General features: G+C 41.7%; 1 protein-coding gene across 2 annotated transcripts in view; it reads left to right on the top strand.

Annotated features, from left to right (window-relative positions):
* The window catches only part of SPTBN1 (spectrin beta, non-erythrocytic 1), a 205,977-nt gene that overhangs the window by 119,184 nt on the left and 73,005 nt on the right, over window positions 1–13,788 (top strand). For both annotated transcript variants that reach the window (XM_077282706.1, XM_077282707.1), the window contains one exon: window positions 9,746–9,897. In XM_077282706.1, coding sequence (XP_077138821.1) covers window positions 9,746–9,897 — 152 coding nt within the window. The remainder of the gene's footprint in view (window positions 1–9,745; window positions 9,898–13,788) is intronic.

Here is a 13,788-nt window from a genome sequence, read left to right as displayed (position 1 = left end):
TCTTGTTACACAGACATAAAGGCAAAACACGAGAAAACACCACCACGACCGTATTTCTGCCAGCATTGTTGACTTGAAATAATTTGGTGGTCAAATATTCATGTTTACCACCAGAATAGGATGGATAAGCGGCTACCAGACTCTGCTTGCTACTGGTTAAAATCCTTAAACCTTGTATCTCAGCAGATATCAGGAGACCATATAGTTGCTCCTATGCCCCACACATGTTAGATGGCGATCTCTACCGAGCGCTCTTGTGTTCGTTACGAAAGAGTCACTGTTAGACTCATCTGATGGGAATTTATGTTCTAGAGAACAAAAGGATCAGCAGTCAGAAATGTGACATGCAGTCCGCTTCTCCCCCTGACAATCATCTGTCGTTGCCCTCTTCTCCTCCATACACATCAATATTGGCAGGTTTGATGGATGTTAGTCTGTGTATCGCCTTTAAACATTAAATTGCTGTGAAGTCCCTCGGATAATGATAGGTTCCTGAATAATCTAATGATTAAAGCCTTGCTCAATCCACGTTAGAGATTACCGTCAAACAGTCATGTTGCCCTATGTGTACTCCTATAGAAGGCTCTGTCCTTTACTACTAGGCCTACACTGGCATATGTCACCCGTAAACTGTAGAGTCAGCTCAGCTGGTACATATCTAAAGTAAAATGTCCCTCGTTTGGCCTGTGTTTCGTAAAGTGGTACCCTATGGATAAGACTTTGCTAGTAACTTTTTCCTGCGAACACATCAAATGTAGGGCTGAAATGGTATGTACTTCACGTGTGGAGATTCTAAATAGACCTGCCTACCTGCTTGTTTTCCCTCAATCTCCATCCTCCTCTTCGTTCACTGACTGCTCGGTCTTCATAGAGCCACGGAAGGGTGGAAATAGATGGAAAAGAAGCAGGTAGGAAGATGTGTATAAATAATTGGCTCCGCCACAAATCACACAGCACTCTTGGTTTGAACAGTCATTCTGTTCTTCGAGTCCCCTTAAACATGCACGATTCTTCTTTACCTTCAGTCGACCAGGGTCCCAATACATATTAGACATTCTGCTGAACCCATCAACATCAGGGGGTTGAGCTGACATTAGTCTGTGTATGGGTGCTTTTAGTCCACTATAAGACAAGATATCTTGCCATTCTATATGGCCCCACTACAGCAGGGGAGATTTGGGTTTCCTCAGGAATTCCATCAATTTTGACCAATCTGTGAACACCATTACAGTCGCTCGCACCCATTTTTACACTCATTGGACTGTGAAACTTGTCCATTTTGTGTTCCTCATTAGCTGGCCTTTCTCTCAGGTCTTAGCTGGCCACTTTTGGCTTCTGATTTATTTCTGTGCTAATTTTATAAATAAACTTCCAATTTCTGGTTTGTTTTCAGCTGCCAAGAGCATCAGGAAATGTTCCTCGCAGCTGCTACAGTTCACCCCACGTTCACTTCCTCTGTGCGTTGTTCCCTGTATTTACGGTATTCGGATATTTATTTGGTTCCATCTTCCCTAGAAGCGATGACTGTCTTTTCGAAGACTACATGATTCTTTGTCATTGGATCGTATGACTGTTTTGCGACATTCGTAATATATATTTCCACTTGTACATGAAATATTACATAGGAAACCTTGTGCCGGCCTTATGTGCAAAGAAAATGTGAGAATTTTACTTTTGAAAACTGTAGCAGTTCATTCTGACCATTTAGGACGTGTTCACATGTCTCGCTGCATTTTTCTGATGTAATTTACATGAAATCAGGGCAAAAACCCAGTTTTACATAAGTGCAGAGCTTTTGCCACAGTATTGCGGTACATACCTGGGAACATTTTTCGTTATTGAGGCTATTTTATGTTATTGATGTAGAATTCCCTATCCCTTAATGTTGAGTTGATACTTTTTTTTTTCTGCACTGGGGACAGAAAAAAACAGATCTGCACCAGCCTGTCCCCATTCACTATAATGGCGTCCATCATTTAAAAAAGTGCATGCTATTTTTTTTTCTTCTGGTAATTGATTGTACTTACATTGGAAACTTCGACATAAGTAGGCTTAAAGGTGTTGTCCTGATTCACCAAATTTCAGCCCACAGGTTCAGTTATGAGGTCTCCAACGGTGCCCCTGTTCTCTGTTGCTTGGCAGTGCAGTGTGAACGACGTGACTGCAATCCATAAATTGGCCACATAGAGTATGTCCACACGTGACAGCAAATATTGCAAAAGGGGAAAATCTGCAGATGGAAAATTTAGATGCTTAGCATTTAAAAATTAGCAGCACAGATCATTTTCATCATGGTAATTATTCACACCCGTGTGGATGAGATTTTTTTTAAATCTTAATCCTATACAAATTTGCTACCCGCAGATCTGCAACATGTGAATAAGCCGGTATTTTTTGTTGTTGTTTTAATGAAGAAATGAAAGCTATCTAGTAACAATTACAACCTATGAAGCATTCTGTAAATTGTTAAATGGCAATATTTCCCATTCCCCTCCAATTCCTACAATACATTGAATAGTAGGTTCAAATAACCATTTGTAAGAACTTTTAATACCAAAGGCCTGTCTCGCTGGGCAGTTTCCTTCGATATGTCTAGAGTTTCAAGCACAGGAAATTGCATCTGGCTCATATTTAGTACTGTAATACAGATAATGTGACAAATGACACGTGTGGTTCTCCCTTGTGAAAGTATTCTGAGATTCGGGCGGTATGCTGAACATGTCCCGGCCCCGTGTGAGTGAAGATGGAGCACATGCTGTATACATGGCGTATACACGGTGACAGCAGATATTGGCCATGCCGTTCTCTTGTTTGGCTATTAACACAGTTTCCATCGTAACCAGCATGTTTCTGGTATCTGACAAAAAAAAACAAGTGACTTGATTGTGAACAGACCCCGAGGTCATGTGCATTAAGGTCACCCTTGACACACAACATATACATAATCCTAAGAATGTGTGCAGCATGTTGGAGGCTGAAGCTCCTCCAATGTCATAACGGAGGGGACCTTTCAAGTGTGAATAATTTCTCTGAAATGTATGTCACATAAAAATTCTCACAAGTCATCTTTGCTCTGTGATTAACCTCCAGATATGTGGTGGGAACCTTTCTCCATTGTATTTTTTTTTTTTTATTAGAGAAACCAATCTAACTCGCGTGTGAGTAGCACTTTCACTCGCAGCTTCTTTTTTTTTTTTTTTTTTTTTTTTTAAGACGTGGGCTCGGGATTTGGTGGTAGGCACTTATTTTTTTTCTTTCTCCTTTTAAGTCATTACCTACACACAATTTCTAAACCCCGATTGATACAGCTGCCTTCCGCAGTCTGCGGCCTCCTCAGAACAAAGCACAACTGCTACTACTCCACACCTGTGGTAAAGAGGGCACCCGCGTGTGACGTGTGTGAGGGCAAGGTGCCATAGATTTGGGTAATATATTTAGGGAGATCTAGAAGCAGCTTCTGGCTGGGTCCTTTTTAGATTTATGGATCACTTACACGGGCCGGTGTCGGGTCAGTAATGAGTTCCGATTGAATGTATTTAAGTTGTTTAGCGCTTGTTTACGGGCCTATGTATACAGGCCAATGGGCAATGATGGCAATGGAATGATCGTAATAATGACTGTTCTTTCTCCATACATCATCATGTTTTTGGCAGCGTAGCTCCGGTTTACACCAAGCTGTGTTTTAGCTGATAACGATGATTTTTATGCCGGCATGAAAATCAGATCACCCAACTATCAAGTGTTCTTGCTGGCATGTCTGTCCTGTCAGATAGGAAGTACCAAATGCTCGTCGATTATCGGCTTGTTTAAAAGAATTGTTAATAATTACAAAATGGCTTCTCACACTGGTTGTTTAGTTCGGAGCAGTGAGAATGGGGCGTCGGTAAAGGATGTGCCCTCCTGTTCTGTTCAGTGTTCTTGGGGCTGACTGAAACATCAAAACTTTGTATTCTGCGGTCAACGTTGGTCCTGCACGTACCATACTATTGTGTTCTACTCGAAAGCCTCCCCCGGAAAGTTGGATAAAAGGAGCCGAAAGTTTCATATTTTGGATTCTGTGCCTCCATTGAAGTCAATGGCTTGGTTTGAAAACTAGAAAAACGTTTGTGTGTTTCCCCGATGGAGTGCAAGAGGTGGTGTGATCGAAGTCTAATTTGTTTCAGGTTTGTCATGTGAAGCTTGAGAATAAAGCGCAACCCTATTCAGGTGTCAAGTAAAAAAAAACAACACAAGTTGTCCAATCTGTCTGTTGCTTGCCGTACACAGTGGAAATGATCTGCTAATTTCATCCATTGCGATGCACAGGCCGCGGTGTGGTATATGTCTAAGCCATTTACTACAGTCAGGCCTGACTAGCCAGAGACTTTCCGCAGACGACTATTGCATAATTTACGCATCCAATTTGAAACCTTAACTAGTTTAGCTACATATCATAATCTGTGACACAAATCCCAAAAATGCAAGAGGTTTATTCCTCATTTTAGGACTGTAGCCAATTAAATCATTCTTTTTCCTGCGGTTGACCGCATATCCAGGGTAAACAAGTGCTGTGTAAATTTAGAGCGTTATTGCTTTATTTTTGTATAAAACGCTTTTCCACAGTCCTCAGTGCAAGATGGTTTAGAATAATGATCTTGGGATGAAAGAAGAATACCTTTTGGCATAGGTGAAGTTGTGTGTCTGTGTGTAAACCTACATCTGAGGCACATGATTTCTGTTCTATTAGTTATTACTAGTCTGGTTATACTTTGTCAAAATCCGTAATAAAGAAACAAAACTAGGTGAGCGGAGTTGCTATATGACCTTATTGCCTTCCGTAGAGGCAGCTTCCTTCCTCATGGTAATGCAAGATAACTGTCAACTGCTTCGGTTTCAGTCTTCTGCTTTCCTGCTTTACTTTGCATCTTCATTTGCATTTCTTCCCCTGGGGAAACTGTTTCAAGTAAGGCATCAAAATCGTAATTCTTGTTAAATTGAAAAAAAATTAAAAGTAATCTGTATTCTTACCCAGCTTTCTGATGCATTGGGATGGAAGAAAGTTGTAATGCAATTATAGAATCTTTACGGGATTATACCAAGGACTGGTGAGGGACCAGAACAGTAAAGTTTGAAAACGATCACTTATCCACAGAATAAGGGCTAACTTGCCGATTGCACTGTGTCCAGCGATTGGGACCTCTACCAAGAATTGGGGCACTGTAGAGCTTTGTCGATTGTGTAGCCACGGTCTAGTATTTGCACCACCACTCAATTCCTTATTTATGGGACTTCTAGAGATTGGGCAGCTACAGTGCTCGGCTATCTCTGGCAGTCCTGTAAACCTTGGAAGTGATGGTACACTTGCTCAACTGCTGGCCCGTTCACTGAGCCCATCACCAGTTTTCTTGTGAATGAGTGATAACTTTAAAAGTTGGTACAAATCCTATAAGCGCAGGCAGTATTACCCCCATCATTCATATCTTACTGGCATCGGTACAGTCTTAACGTGAGCCTGTCAACACGATTTTGTAAAGTAGAGATTAAATTGAGACCCTTTGAAGAAATCCGTTTTATGATTTATTCTTTAATCAACATTTGAAATTTTCTTTTGATTAAATTTCGGTGCACAGGGGCTGGACTGTGCACTGGGTCTTCTCCTCCTGGTCTGTGATTCCCCAGCCCCTGTGCCTACATCCTCTGTTTGAAAAGGAGATTTCAGAGATGAGGCAAAAAACTAAACTAAAAAAGCAGTGGCCTGTGGTTCACAGACTGGAGGCTGAGGTCTGAGTCGGGGAGGAGAAGACCGTGTACAGTATGGCCTCTGTGCACCAAAATTGTAAAAAAACTGCAAATGGTGAGTAAAGAACAACAAAGGTATCGATGTAATCAGTATTATGGCACCATGACAGCCATGTCTTTACTGTGCTGACAGGTTGTTTTTTTTTTAAAGAGCTTAAACATATTGGTTGAAGCCATCGATTTTCCATTTGATTGGTGAACTATCAAATGTGTATACAAGTCTCTTAACATTTGGATGTTAAGAGACTTGAAGAGGACCCCAGTGTAAAAACAATATATGGGCCTTTTGCAGTCCAATAGTTCATCATAATGCACAAGTCTACCTGCTTTGGAGATGGAAATGGACCTCCTGGGTCTTGGGTACCAATGGAAGGTCCTCCCCTGATTGGGCACATTGGGTTATAACATGCCCGATCGTTTGTTCTTATACGAGATGAGCCATATTCCTCTATCGTTAAAACAAAAAAAAAATCTCTCCCCAAGCCATGTGTATGGAGAGTAGGGAAGAAAAGTTTTTTGGCCAACAGCTTTCCGAGGTGGATAGCAACCTTTAGGCCGGTGTCACACTTGCAACTGCAATGCGAGAAACTCGCTCAAGTCTCTCGCCTCAATACCCGGCACTGCCGCCGGCGGTTCAGGCCGGAGCATTCAGCTGCATAGAAATACATGCAGCCGCACACTCCGGTCCTGAGTACCGGCAGCAGGCCAGGTAATGAGGCGAGAGATGCAAGTGTGACACCGGCCTTAGACTACTGCTTCCACCATTATGGCCACTGGAAGAATACGCTGAAATACTGCTGTGACTACCATTAGTATTGTTAGCAGCCACTAGTATTATCCTAGGGTAGAATAATATAAGTCAGGGCTTTATAGTTCTTCAAACTCTAAATCTAAAGATTTGTATATCAGTCTACAGTTTTGGCAGGGCAGCAATGAAAAGGCCATTTCCTGGCCCAAAGAGTCATATTTCTAATCTTTCAATAGAGAATTTACAAAAACAAGATGCCTTGTAATGGAGCATGGGCGAGCGTGATGATGTACGGTATATAATGTATCATCGTAATATCTGGGCCGGGGTCCGAGGTAATTGCTATGATATTTAGCGAAGAATGAAAATATTTGACATTCTACCTTCCTCCACATGAAATACTTCACCCATGGAAGACGCACGTCCTCTTACCCCTTGGAGTCTGAGCACTGGAGGAAGTGGAGGAATTTCCTCTGCTATTGCATTTGTTTTCTTGCGCGGCCAACACAATGGCGTTACTGTGTCGTAGTTCATCGGGCAGAATTCTGTTCCATAATGTCAACACATGAAGGAAGCAGAGCATCAACTTTTCTTGATGAGCTGCAGATCTGAGGTGCTTAATGTGTACATGTGATGTTGATGTCTGTGTGAAATGCGGTGGAATCGCATTAGGTTTTCATTATTTTTAAAATATATTAAAGTGTAATTGTAGTTTCAATTTATATTTCACAAGTCAATAGTACATATGAAAATAATCAACTTTGTGATATATCTAATCAATAACCAATCAATTGGCCTTTTTTTTGTATGTATACCATCTTTGGCCAGTACCTAACCACCTGTAATAATTATAGGGAATAACTCAGGAGACTCTTTGCGTGGAACAAGACAACTACAGGACACAGTTTTATAAGTGGTAAAGTCTATATTATCACACTGTGATTCAAACAGGTGCAGAGAGAAACTCAAGTCCACAACACTTGGTGCAAATATCAAACGCAGCTTAGCAGTCTATAGGAAACTTCAGAGGAAAATGCAATCATGCAGAAAGTCTATGAAGCACAGTTATTCTTGAGGATACTTGACACGAATAAGTCCTTGCTTAGTCCAAAACACAGATAGATATGCTTATAAGGCAGTTCAAATAATATCTTAGCTCAACCAGGGAGGTCTGGGTAATAGTCTCAGGTTCTTGCAGAGCAGAAACGGCTTACAATGTCCAGCAAACGCAGATGGAAGTAAACACGAGCAGCAGATGAAGGGGATTACTGGAACTGGTGTATGCAGCAGGAACTCAGAGCAGAGTAGCAGGATCTCCACACAGGTTCACAGGAGCAGGTATATAGCCAGGGAGTCACCAGAGGTCAGGAGCTGGATGCAAGGCAGAATACTCTAGCACAGACTGAAGGCTGGGGTGGAGTTTTATAGCAGGAAGACACAGTGCACATGAGACCAAAGACGCCATCTTGGAAAAGGGCAGTAATGCACAAAAGGTAATAAATGTTCAGAGTCCTGACACCACCCCTGGATGAAGCATTTCATTGCGAAACACGCGTCGGGTGTGGTGGGTCCCCAGGAGTACTCCATTGGTAACTATATGTATACTTACCTTGTTATACACTTGTATACTACTATATATATTATCTGTTATATTTGGTGCTTTGTTTGTACATGGTCACACAGTACTATCTTGTGTAGATAAACTTCAGTAATTTATATATACATATATATATATATATACACATGTATACACACAAAGATAAATAAAAATATATATATATATATATATATATACACACACACACACACACACACACACACACACACACACACACACACACACACACACACACACACACACACACACACACTGTTTATCTGGGGTCACTTTCCTGAGTTGCCCACCTTGTTTATCTGTGCTTGTGGTAATATACCTATCTTTTAATATTGGTTATATTGTCTCTATTAAAGATTATGGTTGACTTCGTGGATATGTTTAGGTGTTTTTGATATATCTTATCAGAGAAATCCACTTCTTTCTCCTTCTGGACCAATCAAATCATTTTCAGAATTCTTCTGAAGCCTCTGTCACTCCAGCTCTAATCCCACATCCAGTACTTCCTGCTTGACAGACAACCTCTATTCTATTTGACTTCAGGGTAAAGAGCCGTCAGTGAAGCAGGAAGAGGCGGCACTGGGCAGGGAGTAGAACTGGAGTGACAGAGGCTCCAAAACTACAAATGGCTCTTCAGACTCATTTACACATCAATTCACATACTGATTTCTCAGTAATGGAGGAGCAGACTGGCCATGTAACGGTATTTCTGGACTTATTCTTTGAATGCACTACATGCACGTGTAAATAGCTTGGGGTGTGAAAACCTGACAGATTCCCTTTAAAGGGTTGTCCTTAGGGCGCAGTCAGATGGTTGTATTACTAGCACTCACATCGCATTCCTCGAACTTTGCTGTCAACTGCAACTGCGTGACAGCTGCATAGAAATACATGCTGCCACGGGCAGGTCAGGAGAGCGGACGGCCAGCCTGACAATTGCGATGAGATCTGACTGCACCCTAAATGTGACTTCAGGAACGCATCTTCCTCCTTCTTCCCAGCTTAATGCTTGGGGGGTTTTTGTTATTGATTGACAGTTTGTGCCAGCGCCATGGTTCAGCGGCGGGCCCGGATAGTGTGCTCTCTGATTCTGCAAGCTTTTCCTCTGCAGCTTCAGAGCAGGACTTGCAAACTCTATTGCATAGACCTTGTAAGCGTTGCGCTTCTTGCTTCAGAGTCTGCCCACTGCTGATAGACTGCAGCAGAGGACAGTAACCTGTATTGCAGGCGGTAAATAAAACAAAAAAATCCCATCTTTTCTGAGAATGAGGGGGATTTTCAATAAGGGATAAATCGCATTGTTGCTAGTTTTTACAATTAGTATTATATATCCTTTTGCTGTATAAAATTATGCATTAAAAAACTGCATAAAAGTTAATAAAGATACAATTTTACCTTTACTGATCTTAGTGCCAGCATTGCTCATAGGTAGAGGAGTTTTTGTTTGAAATGTTATAATAAGGGAACATCACAAATGCTTTACTTTAATGATCCGTGTAACAGAGGCGGGCACCATAATGTTTATTACACATGGAGGCTTCTCGCTTGCTTGGAGTTGACCCTTGATGACCATTGATGTTCATTTTTCACTTTCTCTATTCTAGATGAGCGTGAGGCTGTCCAAAAGAAAACCTTCACAAAATGGGTGAATTCACACCTGGCCCGAGTCTCCTGCAGGATTACGGATTTGTACGCGGACCTCCGAGATGGGCGGATGCTTATCAAACTACTGGAGGTTCTCTCTGGAGAAAGACTTGTAAGTATCGTCCTTGCAGTGACCTGGCATTGTCAGCCACTCTCTGTGTAACTCATTTCTATACTATAGGGGATTTCTCAGTTCACATGGGGTTATCAGGAGCTTCATTTCCTTCCCTTGTTACGCACACAGGAATCCGAGGTGTGGCGGTTTCTTGCTACACATTTTACTACTTGTTTTCTGCTAAAAATGGGGGTTATAATATCTGCACTACCATCTTCTATCCAATCATGTGTAATAGAGTCATCTGGAAACTTGACATCTGAAATGTAAAGCAAAAGTTCTGCTTGATCTGTAATTCTATACCGATACTAGAAACGCCATCCCGTCATTTAGGTAATGCTGTGTTCATCCGAAACTCCTGAAAGGGATTTTGTAATTTGTCAGGAAACCCTTTAAATGCACATTTATATGGTGTTCATCTTGAAGATCTAGACTGACCTATGATTGCCCAATGTTTCATATTAGGAGTGACTTTAATAATACAGCTAATAATGGCCTATATTCAGTATTTAAAGGGGTTGTCTGGGAATTTTATAAAGTTGGTCAACAGATGGAGATGTGTTAAAATGGTGAAATGCCCATTACTCACCATTCAGTAGCCTGCAACAGTGACCATGAGTGTGAAACTCAGGGAGTTAACTTTAACAGTGGGTGTTTTATAGCTTTTACTGGGGGCGTGTACTTCTTCTCCCAGTGTGAGGCTCACCAATCATAAGCAGGCTGCAGCATACAAGAGCAGAATGACCAGTGATGTCATTAGGGTGTGGCACTATTAACTTATTTGGGCTGCACACTCTGTCTGACAGAACCTGTGTACTCAGGTCATGTGACCCTGATGACCTCACTGATCCTTCTGCACTTCTATGTTGCTACCGGCTTATGATTGGTCAGCAGCACACTGGGAGAAGTACACGCCCCCTGATAAAAACAATGATAACACCCCCTTGGACTTGACAGATGTTAACACATTAGGTGCCAAAACTTGATTGCCAATATCTTCCTAATAGAGAAGTGTAAAAAAAATATATATATATATTCCAGTTTGCTGCCATTGTTAAATTGTCCAGTTCAACATGAAAAAAATGGTGAAAGATCCTCTCTTATTCTGCAGATAGCAATACACAGTGCAACACATAATATAGGTGGTAAATGGTGGAACATTTTCAATTACTTTCATCCCCAAGTACATGCAGGTTAAAATAAAAAAAAATAAATAAAAAAAAAAAGTTCTCAAAGGTGGACACCTTCTATTTGCTCTAAATGCCGTCCATCATATTTTTGTAGACTCCTTTTTGAGTAGGTCACGTCCCCTTAATATGCATATCAAAATGTGGCTGGGGAAACGGGCGTATCTTAACTTGTAATCCTGTTTTTCACAAAATTTCACCACTATTTTAGTTTAATTGTGTTAGCCAAGGTAAGCCGACTAATTGTTAAACTTGCACTAAGCAGTCTAAGGGCTTGTTCACACTTTGTGTTTTTGCCATATTTTTTTCATAGTAATAACGCAGCATTTTACAGTACCAGCAAAGTGAATGAGATTTCTAAATCTTACACATGCTGCTTTTTTTTAGTTAATCAGTTCTTGCTCCTTTACTACAGAAGGTAGTAGGGCCATATGTTTAGGGTTAAAAAGTCAGGTGTCTCCATAAGTTGGTGACTGGTGTTCCCCAGTGAGACTGGCTGGAAGTTGTTTCCTAACTTTCTCCCTAAGGTTTTGTTTTTAGCCACGTTTACCCCCTTACCAAAGTACAGTTGTGTCATATACCAACTCCCTGACTTTGATGCGGACTCAGGAAGTGAGCCCGCATCTTTCCCTGCTCACGGTGGCTGTGATATTTAGCCGTCATTTGCTGCTAACAGCCACGAGTGCAACGGAGCACTGCCCTTGGCTGTTAACCTATTAAATACCACTATCAATCTCTGACAATGGCACTAACAGTGAGCTGGCATGGAGACACATCCTTTCATGTGTCCATCAGTGTCTTCTTTGATGTTAACGCGGGGCACTGATCAGTTGCCATGACAGCCGGGGGTCTGCTGAAGACCCTTGTCCCTGTCATGACGGTACTCCTGTGAATAACAGTTTGTCTGGTGTTCATAGAGTAACTGTACTGACTTGTAGAATCCTATTACCAGGTTATTTTTACTGCATAGTGAACATGATAAAAAAACACTATTGTGCAATTACTCCGCAGCGTTTTTTACCGTGCAGAAACGCTGCAGATCCGCAAGTGATTTACAGTACAATGTAAATCAATGAGAAAAAAACCCGCTGTGCTAATGGTGCGGAAAATTCCGTGTGGAAACGCTTCTGATTAAAAGAAGTAGCATGTCATTTATTTGTGCGGATCTGCAGCGTTTTTGTACCCATTTCATTATAGAAATCCGCAGGGGTAAAAAACGCAAGAAATCCGCACAAAATCCGCATAAAAAACGCGTCAAATCCACACCTGCGTTTTCTGCCTAGAGATGCAGAATCTGCACAAAACATTCCTGAGGCAAAACCGCAACGTGTGCACATAGCCTAAGCTTCCAGAAACCACACCTGGGCAGAAAGTCTGAATTATTTTTTTTTCCCCACTTTTGTTTTTCATCCCACTTTCAGTTTGCACACATGCATGGCAACACTATTCTTCTCTAACCTTCACTACCTTTCTCATACACATGCATGGATGTATCTTCAGTGGGGAGAGGGAATTAACGTACAGCTACGTTTTTGTTTTCTAATATGTGACGTAGCCCTGAGACCGTCTCTGATCACTCAAAACATTTCTCACGTTTGTTGGTCAGATAGCTGAGCGCACACAGAGCCAGCGCTGTGGAGTCTGTAAGCCAAACCTCCGACTCCTCAATTTCCCCTGACTGCACAGCACAGGTCACTACTGAGCATGTGCATAAAGTGCAGCACAGATTCATCTCCACTAAAAGCCGAGATCCTTAGATCAGGAACAGAACAGACACTTATAGGACATTTCATATCTTTCCCAAATTATTATGGAAACATTTACAGCACATCCTGCATTGTACTACTGTACCCAATGTATTTTATATTTAAGAGTCGGCCCCTTATATTCAGACTGCACCAGAATGGATACAGACTCCCCTGCCTTGCGCAGAACAGTGTAACAGATCTTCTATTGAGCCTGCACTGTGTACATATCACACAGGAGCAGAGTTTGTATGATTGGTGGGGGTCTCAGGACCTAGACCTGCGGGACATTACAGGCCCTGTCACATTTTAGAAACTGCATGATGAAATTAATCATTGCTCAATCCTTCCTTCTTTCAAAAGTGCCAGGAGACCCCCACACACATAATGTAGACGGACAGTCGCTCTCGTGTATATAGGCTTTGTGTATCATGAGCGCGGGACATCTTTACTTTTCAGGTTCTTCATGCTACAGCAGAGTTCCAGTTCTCTGGAATGGCTTCTTATGTATTTAGATAATTAGTGGAGATAATTTTATCCTGCAGATCTTACAAAGAAGCCTCGTTCTGTAATGTTAGGGTATGACCGGTCATTACAAGCTCCAAGTGAAAGGGACATTGTTCATTGTGTACCAACAAACCTCTATTCCGGCCCTGGTATTACTAGATAATGTGCGGCTCCCGAGACACATGATCGATTCTGCACAGATCCCTCAGTGACTGCAGAACTGCCCTCTCCTATACCGCCTATTAGTCCAGCAGTCGAAAAGGTTCATGTCCTCCTAAAAGAGAGGGTTACCTTGTACACACAGTAATTTAGAGAGAGTTGTTTGCCTGGATCGCTATGCAACAGGAATGCATTGTGGAAAATAGCGCTGTTATCAGTGGGTGTGTAAATGTCTACACAATGAATGCGCATTATTCATCATCTCCAGTCATGTCTGTGTAACACATCGA

Source organism: Ranitomeya variabilis, chromosome 2 (genome assembly GCF_051348905.1).
Source record: "Ranitomeya variabilis isolate aRanVar5 chromosome 2, aRanVar5.hap1, whole genome shotgun sequence".
Taxonomy (NCBI): Eukaryota; Metazoa; Chordata; class Amphibia; order Anura; family Dendrobatidae; genus Ranitomeya; species Ranitomeya variabilis.
The sequence above is the reverse complement of the archived record's forward strand: the minus strand, read 5'-3'. Positions and strand labels throughout refer to the sequence as shown.